The sequence below is a fragment of the Pecten maximus genome, chromosome 3 (assembly GCF_902652985.1).
Source record: "Pecten maximus chromosome 3, xPecMax1.1, whole genome shotgun sequence".
Lineage (NCBI taxonomy): Eukaryota > Metazoa > Mollusca > Bivalvia > Pectinida > Pectinidae > Pecten > Pecten maximus.
The window spans coordinates 46,472,010-46,491,588 of record NC_047017.1 but is presented as its reverse complement, the minus strand read 5'-3'; the positions used below and the strand labels follow the sequence as shown (position 1 = coordinate 46,491,588).

The 19,579-nt window shown below is 35.9% G+C and overlaps 1 protein-coding gene across 4 annotated transcripts; it reads right to left on the bottom strand.

The window, feature by feature from the left end:
• Positions 1-448: 448 nt before the first annotated feature.
• On the bottom strand, positions 449-18,466 carry LOC117324347 (TNF receptor-associated factor 3-like). 4 transcript variants are annotated; one of them, XM_033880155.1, is made up of 8 exons: positions 18,438-18,466; positions 5,841-6,064; positions 5,398-5,502; positions 5,175-5,246; positions 5,010-5,057; positions 2,785-2,844; positions 2,461-2,548; positions 449-1,345 (listed from the first exon to the last, which is right to left on the bottom strand). In XM_033880155.1, the coding sequence occupies exons 2-8, from the start codon at positions 6,036-6,038 to the stop codon at positions 738-740; spliced, it is 1,179 nt and encodes a 392-aa protein (XP_033736046.1). In that variant the 5' UTR covers positions 6,039-6,064; positions 18,438-18,466; the 3' UTR covers positions 449-737. The 4 variants fall into 4 exon arrangements, with proteins under 4 accessions (XP_033736046.1, XP_033736045.1, XP_033736047.1 ...); XM_033880154.1 differs by lacking the exon at positions 18,438-18,466 and adding an exon at positions 7,009-7,113; XM_033880156.1 differs by lacking the exons at positions 5,175-5,246; positions 18,438-18,466 and adding an exon at positions 7,009-7,113.
• Between the last annotated feature and the right edge of the window lie 1,113 nt (positions 18,467-19,579).

Genomic DNA, 19,579 nt, shown 5'->3' with positions numbered 1-19,579 from the left:
ATATTATTAAATGATTAAATCTACACCTTACATTAAAACATAACATAATTACACCAACCCATGCCTGTTTTGATTTATATTACGTTATCTGAAATATCATCTTGATTTTTCCTTGGCCCTGTCGGTTGTCCTCACTTCTGACCCCTGGCATCAATGACGAGCTCCAGAAAGGAATAACCAATTAAATGTTTGCCACATCATATCGATTAATACATTCAATGTGATATTAACTTGCATTTATTTTGTTCTTTCCTTTAACCCGAATACCTGGTCACCTTGTGTGTTTTTACGATTTCCTGTTATAATACAAGTTTAACGCTAGAATTTTGACTATGTTAACAAAAGCTGTGTCTCACTAAAAAGTCGATCTGATTCAATTACTAGGGGGTTTGAACGTCTTGGTCATGTGTTTTTATTGGAAGATGGAATCATTAAACAATGCAGAACGTATAGATTCTAGCCTTTATTCAACAGAGTAATCACACATCTTCAACAAATTGTCATGATATGCTATTTGACGACCGTAAACTAAGTAACATAGAGTATAATGTACAAAAGAACGATTAAAAGTAAAGTTAATATTAACATAAACATGTTATCTAAAAATATCAAAGACTTACAACAGATACATAAAAAAACAAGAATAAACATGATTTACATTAACCCATTAGGCTTTGTTGCGAGGGTTGATATGTTAGAAATGCTTATACATGAGAATACAAAATCGCAACGAAAACTTATCGCCCTTCTTCTTCGCCTTCTACTTCATAAGATTGTCCCTGGAATGACGCGCCGTCAGATAGGTCATTCACGTCAACTTTTATCTTCAGAAAAAGTATGTCATCCTGAAGGTAGGTTGATGTCTCTAAACGACTATGTTCTACAAACCTCGGACATCCGGAAGCGACATTCATGTCTGTCATTGGCCGCCTGAAGCTGCTACTTTCGGGATCCGGTCGGAATGTGTCGGACAAATGTTCTTTTCCATTGTTCTGGTCCATCAGCGTCAAAGTCACTCTCTGCCGGAAAGGCCAGGGCAGTACAGCATCAAACTCTCCCTTCATAATGGCAACAAAGAAGGAAAGATGCGTTCCCTGGCCAAGACCGTCTCCGTTCAAGTAGACCCGCCCACATATCTTGTATCCATAACAACTGGAATAAAATGGAGGACTGTTTATACCATGGTCTGTTTGTTTACGTTTATCACTGTAATTTTGGAGTTTCCATATAAACACGCCAGTGTGATTTGCGATCCACGGTTGTCCTCGACTCAACTCATTGAAGCGAATCTCAAGAAGAGTCACGTTTAGAGTCAGACTGTCCACCTTGCGCATAACTTTATGTGCTGTAATTACAAAAATAAATAAATTAAATAGATTCATCGGAATTATGATCAATATTGAAGAGTTTTTTTTAGCTATATGACAGTATTCATATCTTTGATTAGAGAAGCTGTATGCATGTGATACATACTATTTCAGAAGTCTGTCTGGTCGTTTAGGAGTAGCTGCTATAAAGCATACTTTGAAATCGATAAAAACCCTAGAGATGTAAAGATATAGATGTAAAACTCGAAAAATAATTAAAAGCACACAGGAAGAATAAATTGATAAAAAGAGAAACTTGATATTTACGTATTTCTCATTAATGCCGTGTGGAGTATTTATAACTTGGAACCCATATTAAATATATATATATATACACATGGAAGAAAAGGTTTATAAAACTTCACTCAGTGCAAAACTTGCCCACTTAATGTTATAAACATTATTAAAATCAACATCACAGACAATAACCCTTTCACGTAAAGGACCATGATTTAGAAAACAAATGATAAAGCAGGATGCCTCTAAGGAGTTGTGAAGCGTACGCCCGGTACACAAATTACAATACAATACAATAAGTATTTCTTTTCAATCAGTTGAATACTAAGTCTTGTATCACTTAAATATGTGTGGCAACGATCGTCTCAGTCATCGATGTTTGATTCTTTCAAGGATCAAATATAATTTTTTGTTCACTTTTGTTCATTGTAAGTTTGTGTACGTTTATATTCTGCAAAGTATATGAGCAAAAAAAATTTTGCAACTAAACAAAATAAATACATGATTTCCTTTAAAACATCAATTTTGAAAAAGATCCATAAAAAAAACCAAAAAAAAACCCCACAATATGTTTTACTTTGTCTCCGCGGGAATGGCCCTAAACTATGTCTAGGCATTCCTCGTTTTCTCTCGTCAATTACATCAATCGATTCGGCTTTTCTTAAGATCATTGATCAATTCTAATCATTTGAAGACACCTGTTGATATCGAAATCTGAAATATTCAATGCTAATCAATAGCCATTCTCGATAGTATTCCCCCTTAATTATATATATGTCATATAGATACAATGCTATAATAGAATTGGGAATTAGGATCATGTAACTACTAAACAGAAAAAAGGATTTCTGCTTACCGTCTTCGATATCAACGGCAACTTCCTTATTTTGCTTTTTCACTTCTCCAACAGGCCCATGTATATTCTTCCAGGTTTCTGACACACGCTGAAATAATGATATATACATATATATATGTGCTTAAGCGTTTACACTGCATGGATATTATCTAAAAATAATTTTCCGAATGTTTATCTCATGCAGATCGTATCCCTTTTTATTTCATAAGTTTTCCAGCGTTCATATGCATGTTCTATAATTTATGTCACACTGCACCTAGTCAGTGCATGCAGCTTTATTTATTCATTGTTTATACCAATAAATGTATTTCAAATATTACACACCTCAACTTCCTGGCGGATGGAGATACCGTCATCGGATATGGAGTCTACCAACTGCCCATCCTTCATGATTTGTGGTGGACAGAGGGAACAGAGAGCATAAATGAATATCAACAAAGCTATAGTTGATCATAATCAATGCATTTAAACTGTTCATAAAGTTTTAAACTAAATTGTTGTTTTGTAAAGAACAACAATTGATAAGGACTGCAGTTAATCAGTTATCATCATGAAAGCCAGAAATGAAAATGAATGTCTAGAAATCTAATGACAATAAAATAATGGTAATATTTCCATACAACCAAAATTTCTCAAAAACACATTCCTTTCATGATCTAAGCGGTTTGTGCTACAAACGCATGTTTCCCTAACTTTCTAGCGCCTAGCCTATTCCCTACCATTTCAAAAACATGCATTTCCAACACAAATCCGCTCATAGCTGAAATACAGTTTGTGATTATCTCAAATGTTGTCATTAATTTTTTTGCTTTTTCATTTTTTGTTTTTGTTTTTTTGCGGAATGTCCGGCTGAAGGGTGACACGTCCTTATACATGTTGTCCTGTTAACTCCACTCCCTTGTTACAATCTCATGTTAATTACTGACCTCACCTAGTTACCTACTGTTGGTTTCCTCCTGTTTTTCAGTCTGTTAACTACAGACAGTCAGGACTGCTCAAAGGGACTGCACCGCACATCCGATCATCGTCAGAAGGACTGCATTTAGTGATTTAGTCTCGTTGAATATACAGGTTTTACTAAATTCCTACTTATTTTTGCGATAAGAGTATAGTTTCACTATTTTATACGTTCATTTTTTCTGTTTTGGATATATCGTTTTGCCCGTCAACCATAAACGCATTAAATAAACGATAAAACAAACAACGCCACGTGTCATGATAAAAATCATTTTATTTACAAATTATTGATAACATTACAAACATGTATAAGGTACACGAATAAAACTGTTCTTATCATGGCATAACTTTTACGGTGATAGCTAAAAATGTACACCATGACAATTTATATTTAACAATGAACTTTTCTCCAATTCTTTTACTCAACTTACAATAATACCTTTTCCTGCCCCGATGGAAACCAAAGTATCCAAGTGGTTTGGAAGGCGATCCCGATACCTTATCAAACCATTCAATATTATATCTCTTAATTGTTCTAAATCGTCCAGGTTTATGAGGTACTGTCTGTCTTGGTGGAGCGTTCGTGGTAGATTTTCCTCTCATCTAGCCTGGAATAAAGAACAACATGAATTATCAATAACGGATAAGATTTAATAAAACATGCATCCATTGAGAAAAATTTGTACTTTTGTAAAAGATATATGTGGATGGTTAAACAGGTTACTTAAAACAAGATCCCAATAATTCTAAATCGCTCAATTCTGTAAAGTTAAGGTACTCAGCTATCCATCAGCATAGGTGTCAACGGTCTGGTTGACGTATTCGCGAGCTATCGAGGAACAATTCTGACACCCACTGTCAGAAACAAACTGCTACTATATCACCATAACTAGAAGAAAGTTAACCTCGCCTGATATTGAAGTACGGGATTCATATTCATTTTTATGTTCACGTTAAAATATTGGTATGGAGTAATGATCAAAGGGGCACAAGAGCAAAATGTTCAGCCCAAAGCTTTTCTGTGTCAACATCAAATGAGGTTAAATGGTAGTGCGGTGGCTGTGTATTTCGGATAGTGGGTGTCGGAATTCATTCTTGGTAGCTCGAAAAACAACCGAATGCAAGTTGTTACCTTTGTCGATAGATACTTGAGTATTTTAGTTGGAATGGTGTTTATGTGGGTTTTTTTTATCCGCGATCAAATTTTTTCGCCATTTAACATTAAGTCCTAGCATATAACTGGCACAATAGCAATACAATTCGTGTTTTTTTTCACTTGATTGCTCATGAATATTAGAAAGTTTACGAAAAACCATTTCATATCGTTTGATTTATAATACTGTTTAATGACGTGTTATGTTGAATTAAATATGATAAGAATTCTATTAAACAAAATCGTATGGAAAGATGCTTACCTTTGGGGATCACCAAACATCCTGTCTGCTCTGCCGTCTTCTTGTTGAAAAAACACCAACAAAATGAGAGAGAGAGAGAGAGAGAGAGAGAGAGAGAGAGAGAGAGAGGGGGGGGGGGGATGCTCAGCGTTTGCACGAGGTTGTTGCGCGATAATTATTACCTGTTAATTAACTTACCAGGATACCTCGTTGGGGGGTGTTATGCTCCAAAACGTTTGTGCCCAGCTGAAATATAAAAATGATAATAAAACACCTGCTTACGGCTGTGTAGAAGTTTGATGTAGGAACAACTGTCTTAACAAATATCGGTCAAATGAATTCAATAAATGAGTGTTACTGTACCTGTACATTTGAAAAGTCATCTCCATCCGGGATTTTCCTTTCGACAAAGTTACAATTTGTTAAGAAGTGGTTCTGAAACAAACATATTTGAAAAGGGCCTGATTTTTATATGTGCTTTTCTTGACAAAATATACCGCACTAGGTTTTATCATAAAAGTTATGCTATTTACCTCGGATATTATATGTCAAAGAAACCAATAGAAACCAATACATTTAAATTTACCTTAAGGTCTTTTAAAGCCATCACTTCTTCACAGCCATTCTCTCTGTTTGGGCAATGCACCTTGCTATCTTGAATTTGCCGATGACAGCACATGTCCATAAACACCTTAACAGAAAAGTATTTCAAATATACATTTCACAGTACGTATACATGGATATATAGTTGTAGGTCTAATGATTTCTTGTATGAACATCGCTTGTACAAATTCATAGGAAAACAAAACAAAAATAAAAAAAAAACAGGCAGAAATAACGCAAAGTTAGCCAAAGACCATCTCCCATTTAGGATATATAATATGACGCATTGATTTTGCCAAAAGTTTGTAAGGACGGTGTATAAGGCAGCAATCCTAACGTATTAGATACTGATCGAGGGTTTAAACAGATACGTTTACTTAATATGTTTTGTTTGGTTTTCGTTTTTTGTTGTTATTTTTTCTTAACCTCATTTCTGCGACTCTTTTCTCCACATTTGTCCATTTTACAGATGATCTCATCCTGGCTTCCACACACATCATCCAGACAGCGTTCACAGACTCGATGGCCACATGACAGCTGCGTGGGATTCGCTAATGCCTCACCGCATTTCCAACACATCAATTCAATTGACAAGTTCAAGAATTCTATTCTTTTGTCGGACATGATGTACTAGAGTATCCGCATGTTACCTAATGGTTAATAAACAAAGAATATAGATATGAACAATGTCAACGTCCCTGTTCAATGTTATTAGATATTAATTAACGTTCTATTCAAAATATTTGGTTTTTTAATGAAAAGTGACATGCTTTCAAGCATTTTAACATATATGTCAGGATGATTTTCGATTGGCTAAAGTCGTTTATACTTATGGTATGGTGAAGTATATCAATTAGCTCGTGTCTTACAATTTGGCAACATGAAGTGGAGAAAACTTGCAAGAATATATTGTGACAATTCCACTGCCATTATAAGAAATACAGTACAGTAAATATGAATATCTTGTTTATACGTATAGCCGGCGTATATCAAACAGTTCGTGTAATGGAAGCAACGGTGTATGTCAATTACGTTCACAGGTATCTCGAGTATCGAGAATGTTTATTGTTGCTTCATTTGACATGTGTATCGGATGTTAATCATCCATGGTATCCATTCGTATTGTATTTCCTTGTTTTGGATACATGTGATAAACGGAAAGTTGTGTACATGATTTGAATTGAAAAAAAATAATAATGTATAAGTGTTATGCATAAGTGGATATCATATATATATTATATGTACAGTAAAATGATGTTATGTAAACTATATTTAAAAGGCACGTACAAAGAATGTACTGTATATATATGCATTATACTTCCTTCAATGTTTTGTATTCATAATAAGATGACGATTTTTGTTAACCAAACATACCATATTATACGAAGAATATATCTTTTCTTTCAAAAGCATTGCTATCTTTTAAAAATGTGAATCCCAATAAAAATACACCAATAGTTTTTTTTTCAAGCTACAAAATCATTGCGTATTAAGCACACATTAATGAATCTGAACAAGATATTGTAATCCTAACGATTTGTTTTCTTCCTACGAGCAAAACAATTTAAATCTTTGTGAAATATAGTAAACTTACCTGTATCTAATGTTAACACTGATCCATAGAGTAGGCGTATATTATGAGCAAAAAGATAATACGTAGATTCTTATATAGTGCTATTTATATATTTGTCTATATATAGGATCTCACTGGAATTTCCATGTTAATAACAAAGCACTATGTATATATCCAGGCAATAGCGGGGTGTATTGCTGTGGTTCTAAATATAGCGTATCAGGCCATAACTATGAAGGCCTGTACCTGCCGGTCACACTGTTATGAAATTCCATATACTGCCTACTGCTTACAGTCAGTTGCGTTCTGCCAACCATCCTGCTACTGTCAGGTACATTTATATGTATAGATCCACCGCTAAGTGATTGCTATACACTAATCTTTTACTGCGTTACAGTTTTTTCAGTTTAATGTGTACAGCGTTACTCTTGAGCGTGGTTCATATTTTGCTACGTTTTCTGTCTACAATACTAAATTATTTACTTGGTCAAAGCAACGACAATATATTTTCCCGACACTACCCATGTCGTTGGTGTCAAATTAAGCCGAACTGCTGTTAATGTTTAAACGTATACAATGACTCATGTACGAATTATAGTCCCGATTTTATGCATATAATGAAATATTTTCCTGCTCGTGGTTTGTGGACGTAGACGTACGGTAATTCTACACAATCACCCAGATAAAGCCACCGTTAAGACTCATTTTCAAATTGAACTGAATCGTTGACAATTGAAGGATAACATATTTTAAAAGCGAATATCTAAAGTTAAAAGTAAAACTTCAAACAGAAATTTTAACAAACAAGACGCTCTGGATCTTATAAACGGTGTAACGTGTACAATTTTGAAATAAGAAAAATGCAACCATATTCAATTTAAAAAAATATATATTTCACAAAATACATTAGACTATATCTAACTTACATCTTTCATTAAACAAACGTTATTTACGTTATTTTTATTTACTGTTTTTGTTAAAATATAGAAAAAAACTCACCTAGTTTCTGAAACCATTGTCAATATGAATGCAATCTTGATTACAGATACACAGGAGGACGTTCAATAGCAAATTGTTTAACTTCATCACTAACATAATTAAAAAATAACCTGGCCAACGGAAAGGCTCACAACTATGACTCGAGAATATTGACTGAAGTTAAGTGTTTGTCGTGACAACCTATATTGTAGAAACGATCATTATTGATTTAACTATAGTGGGTGCCATACCGTCATTGCAATAATCTTGCTAACTTTAGTACAGCAGTTGCCAAGTTAACCAGATATCGTGTACACTACTGTAATATCAAATAGCACAGTGATGGTCAAGTAGACCAGACATCATGTCCACTAATGAAATACTCATTAACACAATAATGGTAAAGTTAAACAGCTATCGCCGGTATAACACAATGATGGTATAAGTTAGACAGCTATTTCCGGTATAACACAATGATGGTATAAGTTAGACAGCTATCGCCGGTATAACACAATGATGGTATAAGTTAGACAGCTATCCCCGGTATAACACAATGATGGTATAAGTTAGACAGCTATCGCCGGTATAACACAATGATGGTATAAGTTAGACAGCTATCCCCGGTATAACACAATGATGGTATAAGTAAGACAGCTATCCCCGGTATAAAACAATGATGGTATAAGTTAGACAGCTATCGCCGGTATAACACAATGATGGTATAAGTTAGACAGCTATCGTGGGTATAACACAATGATGGTATAAGTTAGACAGCTATCCCCGGTATAACACAATGATGGTATAAGTAAGACAGCTATCGTGGGTATAACACAATGATGGTATAAGTTAGACAGCTATCGTGGGTATAACACAATGATGGTATAAGTTAGACAGCTATCGCCGGTATAACACAATGATGGTATAAGTTAGACAGCTATCGCCGGTATAACACAATGATGGTATAAGTTAGACAGCTATCGCCGGTATAACACAATGATGGTATAAGTTAGACAGCTATCGCCGGTATAACACATTGATGGTATAAGTGAGACAGCTATCGCCGGTATAACACAATGATGGTATAAGTTAGACAGCTATCGCCGGTATAACACAATGATGGTATAAGTTAGACAGCTATCGCCGGTATAACACATTGATGGTATAAGTGAGACAGCTATCGCCGGTATAACACAATGATGGTATAAGTTAGACAGTAACGCGGGTATAACACAATGATGGTATAAGTTAGACAGCTATCGCCGGTATAACACATTGATGGTATAAGTTAGACAGCTATCGCCGGTATAACACAATGATGGTATAAGTTAGACAGTAACGCGGGTATAACACAATGATGGTATAAGTTAGACAGTAACGCGGGTATAACACAATGATGGTATAAGTTAGACAGTAACGTGGGTATAACACAATGATGGTATAAGTTAGACAGTAACGCGGGTATAACACAATGATGGTATAAGTTAGACAGCTATCGCCGGTATAACACAATGATGGTATAAGTTAGACAGCTATCGCCGGTATAACACATTGATGGTATAAGTTAGACAGCTATCGCCGGTATAACACAATGATGGTATAAGTTAGACAGCTATCGCCGGTATAACACAATGATGGTATAAGTTAGACAGTAACGCGGGTATAACACAATGATGGTATAAGTTAGACAGCTATCGCCGGTATAACACAATGATGGTATAAGTTAGACAGCTATCACCGGTATAACACATTGATGGTATAAGTTAGACAGCTATCGCCGGTATAACACAATGATGGTATAAGTTAGACAGCTATCGCCGGTATAACACAATGATGGTATAAGTTAGACAGCTATCGCCGGTATAACACAATGATGGTATAAGTTAGACAGCTATCGCCGGTATAACACAATGATGGTATAAGTGAGACAGCTATCGCCGGTATAACACAATGATGGTATAAGTTAGACAGCTATCGCCGGTATAACACAATGATGGTATAAGTTAGACAGCTATCGCCGGTATAACACAATGATGGTATAAGTTAGACAGCTATCGCCGGTATAACACAATGATGGTATAAGTTAGACAGCTATCGCCGGTATAACACAATGATGGTATAAGTTAGACAGCTATCGCCGGTATAACACAATGATGGTATAAGTTAGACAGCTATCGCCGGTATAATACAATGATGGTATAAGTTAGACAGCTATCGTGGGTATAACACAATGATGGTATAAGTTAGACAGCTATCGCCGGTATAACACAATGATGGTATAAGTTAGACAGCTATCGCCGGTATAACACAATGATGGTATAAGTTAGACAGCTATCGCCGGTATAACACAATGATGGTATAAGTTAGACAGCTATCGCCGGTATAACACAATGATGGTATAAGTTAGACAGCTATCGTGGGTATAACACAATGATGGTATAAGTTAGACAGCTATCGCCGGTATAACACATTGATGGTATAAGTGAGACAGCTATCGCCGGTATAACACAATGATGGTATAAGTTAGACAGTAACGCGGGTATAACACAATGATGGTATAAGTTAGACAGCTATCGCCGGTATAACACAATGATGGTATAAGTTAGACAGCTATCGCCGGTATAACACATTGATTGTATAAGTGAGACAGCTATCGCCGGTATAACACAATGATGGTATAAGTTAGACAGTAACGCGGGTATAACACAATGATGGTATAAGTTAGACAGCTATCGCCGGTATAACACATTGATGGTATAAGTTAGACAGCTATCGCCGGTATAACACAATGATGGTATAAGTTAGACAGTAACGCGGGTATAACACAATGATGGTATAAGTTAGACAGTAACGCGGGTATAACACAATGATGGTATAAGTTAGACAGTAACGTGGGTATAACACAATGATGGTATAAGTTAGACAGTAACGCGGGTATAACACAATGATGGTATAAGTTAGACAGCTATCGCCGGTATAACACAATGATGGTATAAGTTAGACAGCTATCGCCGGTATAACACATTGATGGTATAAGTTAGACAGCTATCGCCGGTATAACACAATGATGGTATAAGTTAGACAGCTATCGCCGGTATAACACAATGATGGTATAAGTTAGACAGTAACGCGGGTATAACACAATGATGGTATAAGTTAGACAGCTATCGCCGGTATAACACAATGATGGTATAAGTTAGACAGCTATCACCGGTATAACACATTGATGGTATAAGTTAGACAGCTATCGCCGGTATAACACAATGATGGTATAAGTTAGACAGCTATCGCCGGTATAACACAATGATGGTATAAGTTAGACAGCTATCGCCGGTATAACACAATGATGGTATAAGTTAGACAGCTATCGCCGGTATAACACAATGATGGTATAAGTTAGACAGCTATCGCCGGTATAACACAATGATGGTATAAGTTAGACAGCTATCGCCGGTATAACACAATGATGGTATAAGTTAGACAGCTATCGCCGGTATAACACAATGATGGTATAAGTTAGACAGCTATCGCCGGTATAACACAATGATGGTATAAGTTAGACAGCTATCGCCGGTATAACACAATGATGGTATAAGTTAGACAGCTATCGCCGGTATAACACAATGATGGTATAAGTTAGACAGCTATCGCCGGTATAATACAATGATGGTATAAGTTAGACAGCTATCGTGGGTATAACACAATGATGGTATAAGTTAGACAGCTATCGCCGGTATAACACAATGATGGTATAAGTTAGACAGCTATCGCCGGTATAACACAATGATGGTATAAGTTAGACAGCTATCGCCGGTATAACACAATGATGGTATAAGTTAGACAGCTATCGCCGGTATAACACAATGATGGTATAAGTTAGACAGCTATCGTGGGTATAACACAATGATGGTATAAGTTAGACAGCTATCGCCGGTATAACACATTGATGGTATAAGTGAGACAGCTATCGCCGGTATAACACAATGATGGTATAAGTTAGACAGTAACGCGGGTATAACACAATGATGGTATAAGTTAGACAGCTATCGCCGGTATAACACAATGATGGTATAAGTTAGACAGCTATCGCCGGTATAACACATTGATGGTATAAGTGAGACAGCTATCGCCGGTATAACACAATGATGGTATAAGTTAGACAGTAACGCGGGTATAACACAATGATGGTATAAGTTAGACAGCTATCGCCGGTATAACACATTGATGGTATAAGTTAGACAGCTATCGCCGGTATAACACAATGATGGTATAAGTTAGACAGTAACGCGGGTATAACACAATGATGGTATAAGTTAGACAGTAACGCGGGTATAACACAATGATGGTATAAGTTAGACAGTAACGTGGGTATAACACAATGATGGTATAAGTTAGACAGTAACGCGGGTATAACACAATGATGGTATAAGTTAGACAGCTATCGCTGGTATAACACAATGATGGTATAAGTTAGACAGCTATCGCCGGTATAACACAATGATGGTATAAGTTAGACAGCTATCGCCGGTATAACACAATGATGGTATAAGTTAGACAGCTATCGTGGGTATAACACAATGATGGTATAAGTTAGACAGCTATCGCCGGTATAACACATTGATGGTATAAGTTAGACAGCTATCCCCGGTATAACACAGTGATGGTATAAGTTAGACAGCTATCGCCGGTATAACACAGTGATGGTATAAGTTAGACAGCTATCGCCGGTATAACACAATGATGGTATAAGTTAGACAGCTATCGCCGGTATAACACAATGATGGTATAAGTTAGACAGCTATCGCCGGTATAATACAATGATGGTATAAGTTAGACAGCTATCGTGGGTATAACACAATGATGGTATAAGTTAGACAGCTATCGCCGGTATAACACAATGATGGTATAAGTTAGACAGCTATCGTTGGTATAACACAGTGATGGTATAAGTTAGACAGCTATCGCCGGTATAACACAGTGATGGTATAAGTTAGACAGATATCGCCGGTATAACACAGTGATGGTATAAGTTAGACAGATATCGCCGGTATAACACAGTGATGGTATAAGTTAGACAGATATCGCCGGTATAACACAGTGATGGTATAAGTTAGACAGATATCGCCGGTATAACACAATGATGGTATAAGTTAGACAGCTATCGCCGGTATAACACAATGATGGTATAAGTTAGACAGATATCGCCGGTATAACACAATGATGGTATAAGTTAGACAGCTATCGCCGGTATAACACAATGATGGTATAAGTTAGACAGCTATCGCCGGTATAACACAATGATGGTATAAGTTAGACAGCTATCGCGCACGGTATTGAAATACGACGAAAAGTTATAACTAAATAAAATATTACATGTATGTGTCGTAATAATAATACAAGTAGTAGAACATGTGAGTTGACATTATAAAGAAGTGTCCTTATACTTTCTCATTATTCTCTTGCATATCAAATCACTCATGTTATTATTCTTTATTGTATATGGCTGCTCTCGGCCACCGTAAGGGAAGCCATTCCTAAATGAACACACAGTCGATACACAGTCATCGTTGAGGGTTTCTTTTCTTCGAGTTGCGAGTTGCGAGTTGGAAAATGCGAGTTGCGAGTTGCGAAATGCGAGTTGCGAGTTACAAAATGCGAGTTGCGAGTTGCAAAATGCGAGTTGCGAGTTACAAAATGCGAGTTGCGAGTTGCAAAATGCGAGTTGCGAGTTGCAAAATGCGAGTTGCGAGTTGCAAAATGCGAGTTGCGAGTTACAAAATGCGAGTTGCGAGTTGCAAAATGCGAGTTGCGAGTTGCAAAATGCGAGTTGCGAGTTACAAAATGCGAGTTGCGAGTTGCAAAATGCGAGTTGCGAGTTACAAAATGCCATTATTAATGTTTCTTTAAAAAAAGTGTTGGTCTTTAAAACATACATCCCCAGAAAGCATGTGATTGTCATCGTAGGCTTCATTTTATCGCTAAAACTTATAAACTGGTAATAAACAAATGGGCGGAGCTATGTGCCAAAACAAACTAAAATCCTATTTTTAAAGAGTGGTCATCCGATGCCCTGGTAGACTTTATGACTACTGATTATTAAAAAAACATTTCTATGTTTTTCTACGTATATATGTGAAAGTACACAAGAAAACAATGTCGGTTGCACAAAGTTTTAGCGATAAAATGAAGCCTACGATGACAATCACATGCTTTCTGGGGATGTATGTTTTAAAGACCAACACTTTTTTTAAAGAAACATTAATAATGGCATTTTGTAACTCGCAACTCGCATTTTGCAACTCGCAACTCGCATTTTGTAACTCGCAACTCGCATTTTGTAACTCGCAACTCGCATTTTGCAACTCGCAACTCGCATTTTGTAACTCGCAACTCGCATTTTGCAACTCGCAACTCGCATTTTGTAACTCGCAACTCGCATTTTCCAACTCGCAACTCGCATTTTCCAACTCGCAACTCGCATTTTCAAAGAAACCCTCGATTCATCTTATCTTTACCGAAAGTGGTATACAGAGAAAGAAAATATTTATTAAACAATTGCCTTCGGAGGTGTTATATACGGTAATAATAAAAACTATATAAAAATATCAGCGTTCTTCCTTTGGATTTCCTAAAATATACAGTAATTATCATCTTTAAGAGTTGCTTTCCTCCGTTTCACTCCGAAAGTGCCAGTCTTCTTTCACACCTGTCCAGTCACCCATTGTTAATTACATGGACACCTGTGCTTACTGTTTTCTTTGAGATTATCATTTTAAACAGTGAAGTGTATCCCCTAACCGAACTTCCCACTGTGCGACTTCTTCAGGAAGACCGGTCATATACACATGTACACATTACCTGTATGTTACCAGAAACATGGACACAAACACACATCAGTGACGGCTGACCGAGTTTGGCTGGGTGGACCCGGTCAGACGCTGGAGCTGTCACCTGTACACGTGTACCGTTACCTGTATGTTACACCAGTAAACACACTTACCTTTGCAGAATATCATGCCTATATGTCTGTATAAGCATAGCTAAGGCCATGATAAAACATTTATGTTATAAGCAATTACACTGCCGTTATACTTATTAAAAATTATGTCAATTACTTTTATCAGAGACTTGTATAGGTATATGCAAAGCCAATAAAATGAAAATAAAATAAGAACTATATGAGAATTCTGCTGATAAAAGCGGGTCCTCTATATACTCCCTACACGTATATATACATACAATATGTATATATATATATATCAAAAATCAACACATATGCTCGACCGCTAGTACGGACGGAGACGGCGTTTATTCAAAAATCGTAAGTAAAGTACATTAGACACGTCTCAATGTTTCTCCTTCTCATTCCCTCTCACAGGTTGTCGCATTAAAATCCTAAAAAACCAAGCGCGCCACCCAAACTGAAACCTATTTATAGGAGAATAGAAGGTGTACCAGCCCGACAATGCTTAAGTTTTTTTTTTTTTTTTTTTTTAGCTGGGATTTCTAACCATTTAGCGACACCCAAACATGCCTCTATAAATGCAATATATCTACTGTATGCAAAATTTCCATTTTGCCGTACTACATGTGCGACGTTCTGAGCTAGAATGACTACCCAACCTATACCCGATCTACACCTAACCCATGGCCCTATCTGATTGGCTATTGCCAATGCACGAGACAGACAACCTGTCAACATATACTCCGTGTATTCTCCGAAACCGGGAAAAAGTTATACTCTTAGCAGACTCTTAGCAGCAAATAAATGCAATGTATCATTGGTTACTAGAACGTGAAGTAAATTATCTTATGTCCTTATATGGAAATCAGTTAAACCTGAAAAATAGGGAGTCGACATGTGACAAAAACTCTATGCACAATCCTGAACACAATTTACTATTAATCGAGGATATGCAGGATATACAACTCGGATTCGGATATTTTGCAATTTTAAGAAATAACTGCGGCCTTCGTTATTTATTTAAATGCAAAATATCCGAATCCGAGTTGTATATCTTACAACAAAACACGAATCTTCGTTAATCGTTTCTGAATTATTAGATACAACTCATAGCGTCAATAGCTTTTAATTATTGAACATAAAGACATAAAATGATTCATCCTCAAGATAATTTCATTCGTATCAAGAACAGAGACAGTGTAAACATCGGTTCTGTACAGCCGAACAATAGGTGAAACACTATAGGTAGAATTTATCTTAATCTGAAAAATATCTTCTAGATTTTCACATCCGCATGTTGTATTCTCGGAAAACTTTTGTCTTTTGCTCTTAATTTAAAAATTCATATTTTCATTTTGTTAATATGGAGAAAGAGCAATCGTTAGCGGCACGGTAACAAACACAATACATACAAAGTACATTTTGTATATAAAATCAAGCAGAAGATTTAGGCAGTAAAATGGTATACACCGTCCATATTTTCAAACTATCACGCAAATCCTGGCTATACATTTTGATAAAATAGAATAAATTATTGATGCAACAAGAGTTCAATTCATTGTAATTGATGTATTTTCTGAAACGTTATTGTTTCTCAGTAAAGGTACAGTCCATATCCTGTTCAGTCCTGAAGCGATATTTGTTGTATTTTGTCTGTATGAAACAATAAAAGTTAACACTAAATAAAAGGTGGAAAACGCATGAAAAAAAATTACACTTCTGGCACGGTGCTAGTAAATGTACATGTATGTTTCATAGAAAATGACTAGCGACGACGACTGCCATTTCCTAGTTACAAATAGTAGTTTACTAACTACGATATACGGTAAACCTCCGATTAGTTCGAACAAAATTAAATAAATATTGACGAACCGGTTCGAATTATTCGAAATTATGCTTCAGAAAATAAGCGTGAGTTCGAACTATTCGAGTCAATATCGGCGAAAATCTCGGCAGAGTGAAATCATTAGACACAAACACATCCATCGTAAATGTGATACGTAACAACGGCGGCCTGAACAATGGCACATTTATAAGTAAGTAAAATAATAGAATTTTATTTAATTCAATGTTAATTGATCGTTAAACGTTCTTCATTTCGCGATAATTATGATGGTTATTGCGCGAAGCCGCTCGGTTAATGCGTAGCTTCAGTAGGCCCCAAAACAGTACAGTACACGTTGCATTTGTGACACAAAAGTTAAACATTTGTACAGTATAATCTTTGCATGGTTATATATTCTATCTGAATCAGAAACTATCGCTATATTATTGTAATAAATGGTCTCTTCAATATATCAATATATACGATGACAATCACATGCTTTCTGGGGATGTATGTTTTAAAGACCAACACTTTTTTTAAAGAAACATTAATAAGGCATTTGTAACTCGCAATTCGCATTTTGCAACTCGCAACTCGCATTTTGTAACTCGCAACTCGCATTTTGCAACTCGCAACTCGCATTTTGCAACTCGCAACTCGCATTTTGTAACTCGCAACTCGCATTTTGCAACTCGCATTTTGCAACTCGCAACTCGCATTTTGTAACTCGCAACTCGCATTTTCCAACTCGCAGCTCGCATTTTGCAACTCGCAACTCGCATTTTGTAACTCGCAACTCGCATTTTGCAACTCGCAACTCGCATTTTCCAACTCGCAACTCGCATTTTGTAACTCGCAACTCGCATTTTCCAACTCGCAACTCGCATTTTGCAACTCGCAACTCGCATTTTGTAACTCGCAACTCGCAACTGACAAAAAGTGAACCTCGTCATCGTTAAGGTAAGTTTGTCTCCTTTTCTATATTAACAGTTCACAGGAATGTTAATTTATAGGTTCTGTACTACCTAGTTCTCTGTACCCATAACACATCCTTTAGTAAGGCACACTCACACCTTAATGATCGAGACTTAACATTTGGAAATAACAGTCCTATACCATAATAGTACATGATACTATTATAGGGAAACATACGACATCGTATATTCTCATATCTGTATTTAATCTGGTTACCTGTTTAACAAGTGCAATCTTTCAAAGGGACAAAGGTGTTTTTAAAAATTGTGAATCCCAATAAAAAATACATCAATAGCTTTTTTCAAGCTACAAAATCATTGCGTATATAGATGAAATTTCGAATATAGATGAAATTTTTAGATAGGTAATTTTAAGTTCCGTTGACTTACGTATATCATATTCATTGATAATACCTAGTTTATTTGCCGCGTTTATTAGCAAAATAATTCATATTTCGAATTATCCAAATAAATGGACATAATCAATAACGCAATAAAAATGATTCAAAATGTTTCCTAACTAAATAAAGTGTTACGTTCGATTATTACATATACATATATGTATACTTATAACGGGCGATGTGATTGTATATGAGAACATACATTTGAACACATTAATTAGACTGCACAAGAATATATTGTAATCTTAACGAAACATCTTCCTACAAACATAAACAAATCCGATCCAATTTGTAAAACATAGTGAACTAACCTGTATCTTTTATCAACGCTGTTCGATACAGAGTGACCAAAAAGATATTACGTAGATTCTTATATAGTGCTATTTATATATTTGTCTTTATATAGGATCTCACTGGAATTTCCGATTTTATTACAAAGTACTATTTATATATCCAGGCAATAACGGGGTGTATTGCTGTGGTTCTAAATATAACTTATCAGGCCATAACTATGAAGGCCGGTACTTGCCGGTCACACTGCTGCTTGCTGTATTTTAATATTCAACTTCTTATAGCCAACTGTCTCATGTCGTTGTGTCAAATAAAGCCGACGTGCAGATTATGTTTAAACATGAACAATGACTCATATGAGTATCATAGTACCGTTTTTATAGGACACTTTCAAAGCAGATAACAAAATATTCGACGACAAGTGGTTTGTGGACGTAGACGTACGAGAGTATCTCCACAATCACCCTGATTAAACCACCGTTTGGATTCATTTTTTCAAATGGAACTGATCTGTTGACAAGTTTAAGATAACACATTTTAAAAGCGAATATCTAAAGTTAAAAGTAAACAGCAGACGGAAAGTATAAAAAAATAAAACAACTCCCGATCTTATACACAGTATAAGTGTACAATTTTGAAATAAGACAAATACAACTATATTTATTGTTAGTCTGTTTTATATATTGCATTTGACTACTTAGCTAACTTACCTCTTTGACTAAACAAACGTTATTATCATTTTATTTTTATTTACCTTTTTGTTAAAATATAATAAATAAAAACCACCTTTAGTTGCTGAAACCATTTAACAATAGTCAAATGACACCATTTGTCAATATCTTGATAACATATATACAGAAGGACGTTCAGTAAGAAATCCAGACTGTTTACCTCCATCAGTAACATAATCTAAAAATAACCTGGTCAACGGAAACGCTCATAACCATGACTCAAGAATATTGACTGAAGTTTATTTTTGTTGTGACAACCCCTATTGTAGAAACGGTCTTTATTGATCTAAAAATAGTGGGCACGATACCATCATTGCAATAATGTTTTAAACGCTAGTACAGCAGTAGTGAAGTTAACCAGATATCATATCGGGTATAACACAATGATTGTATAAGTTAGACAGCTATCGCCGGTATAACACAATGATGGT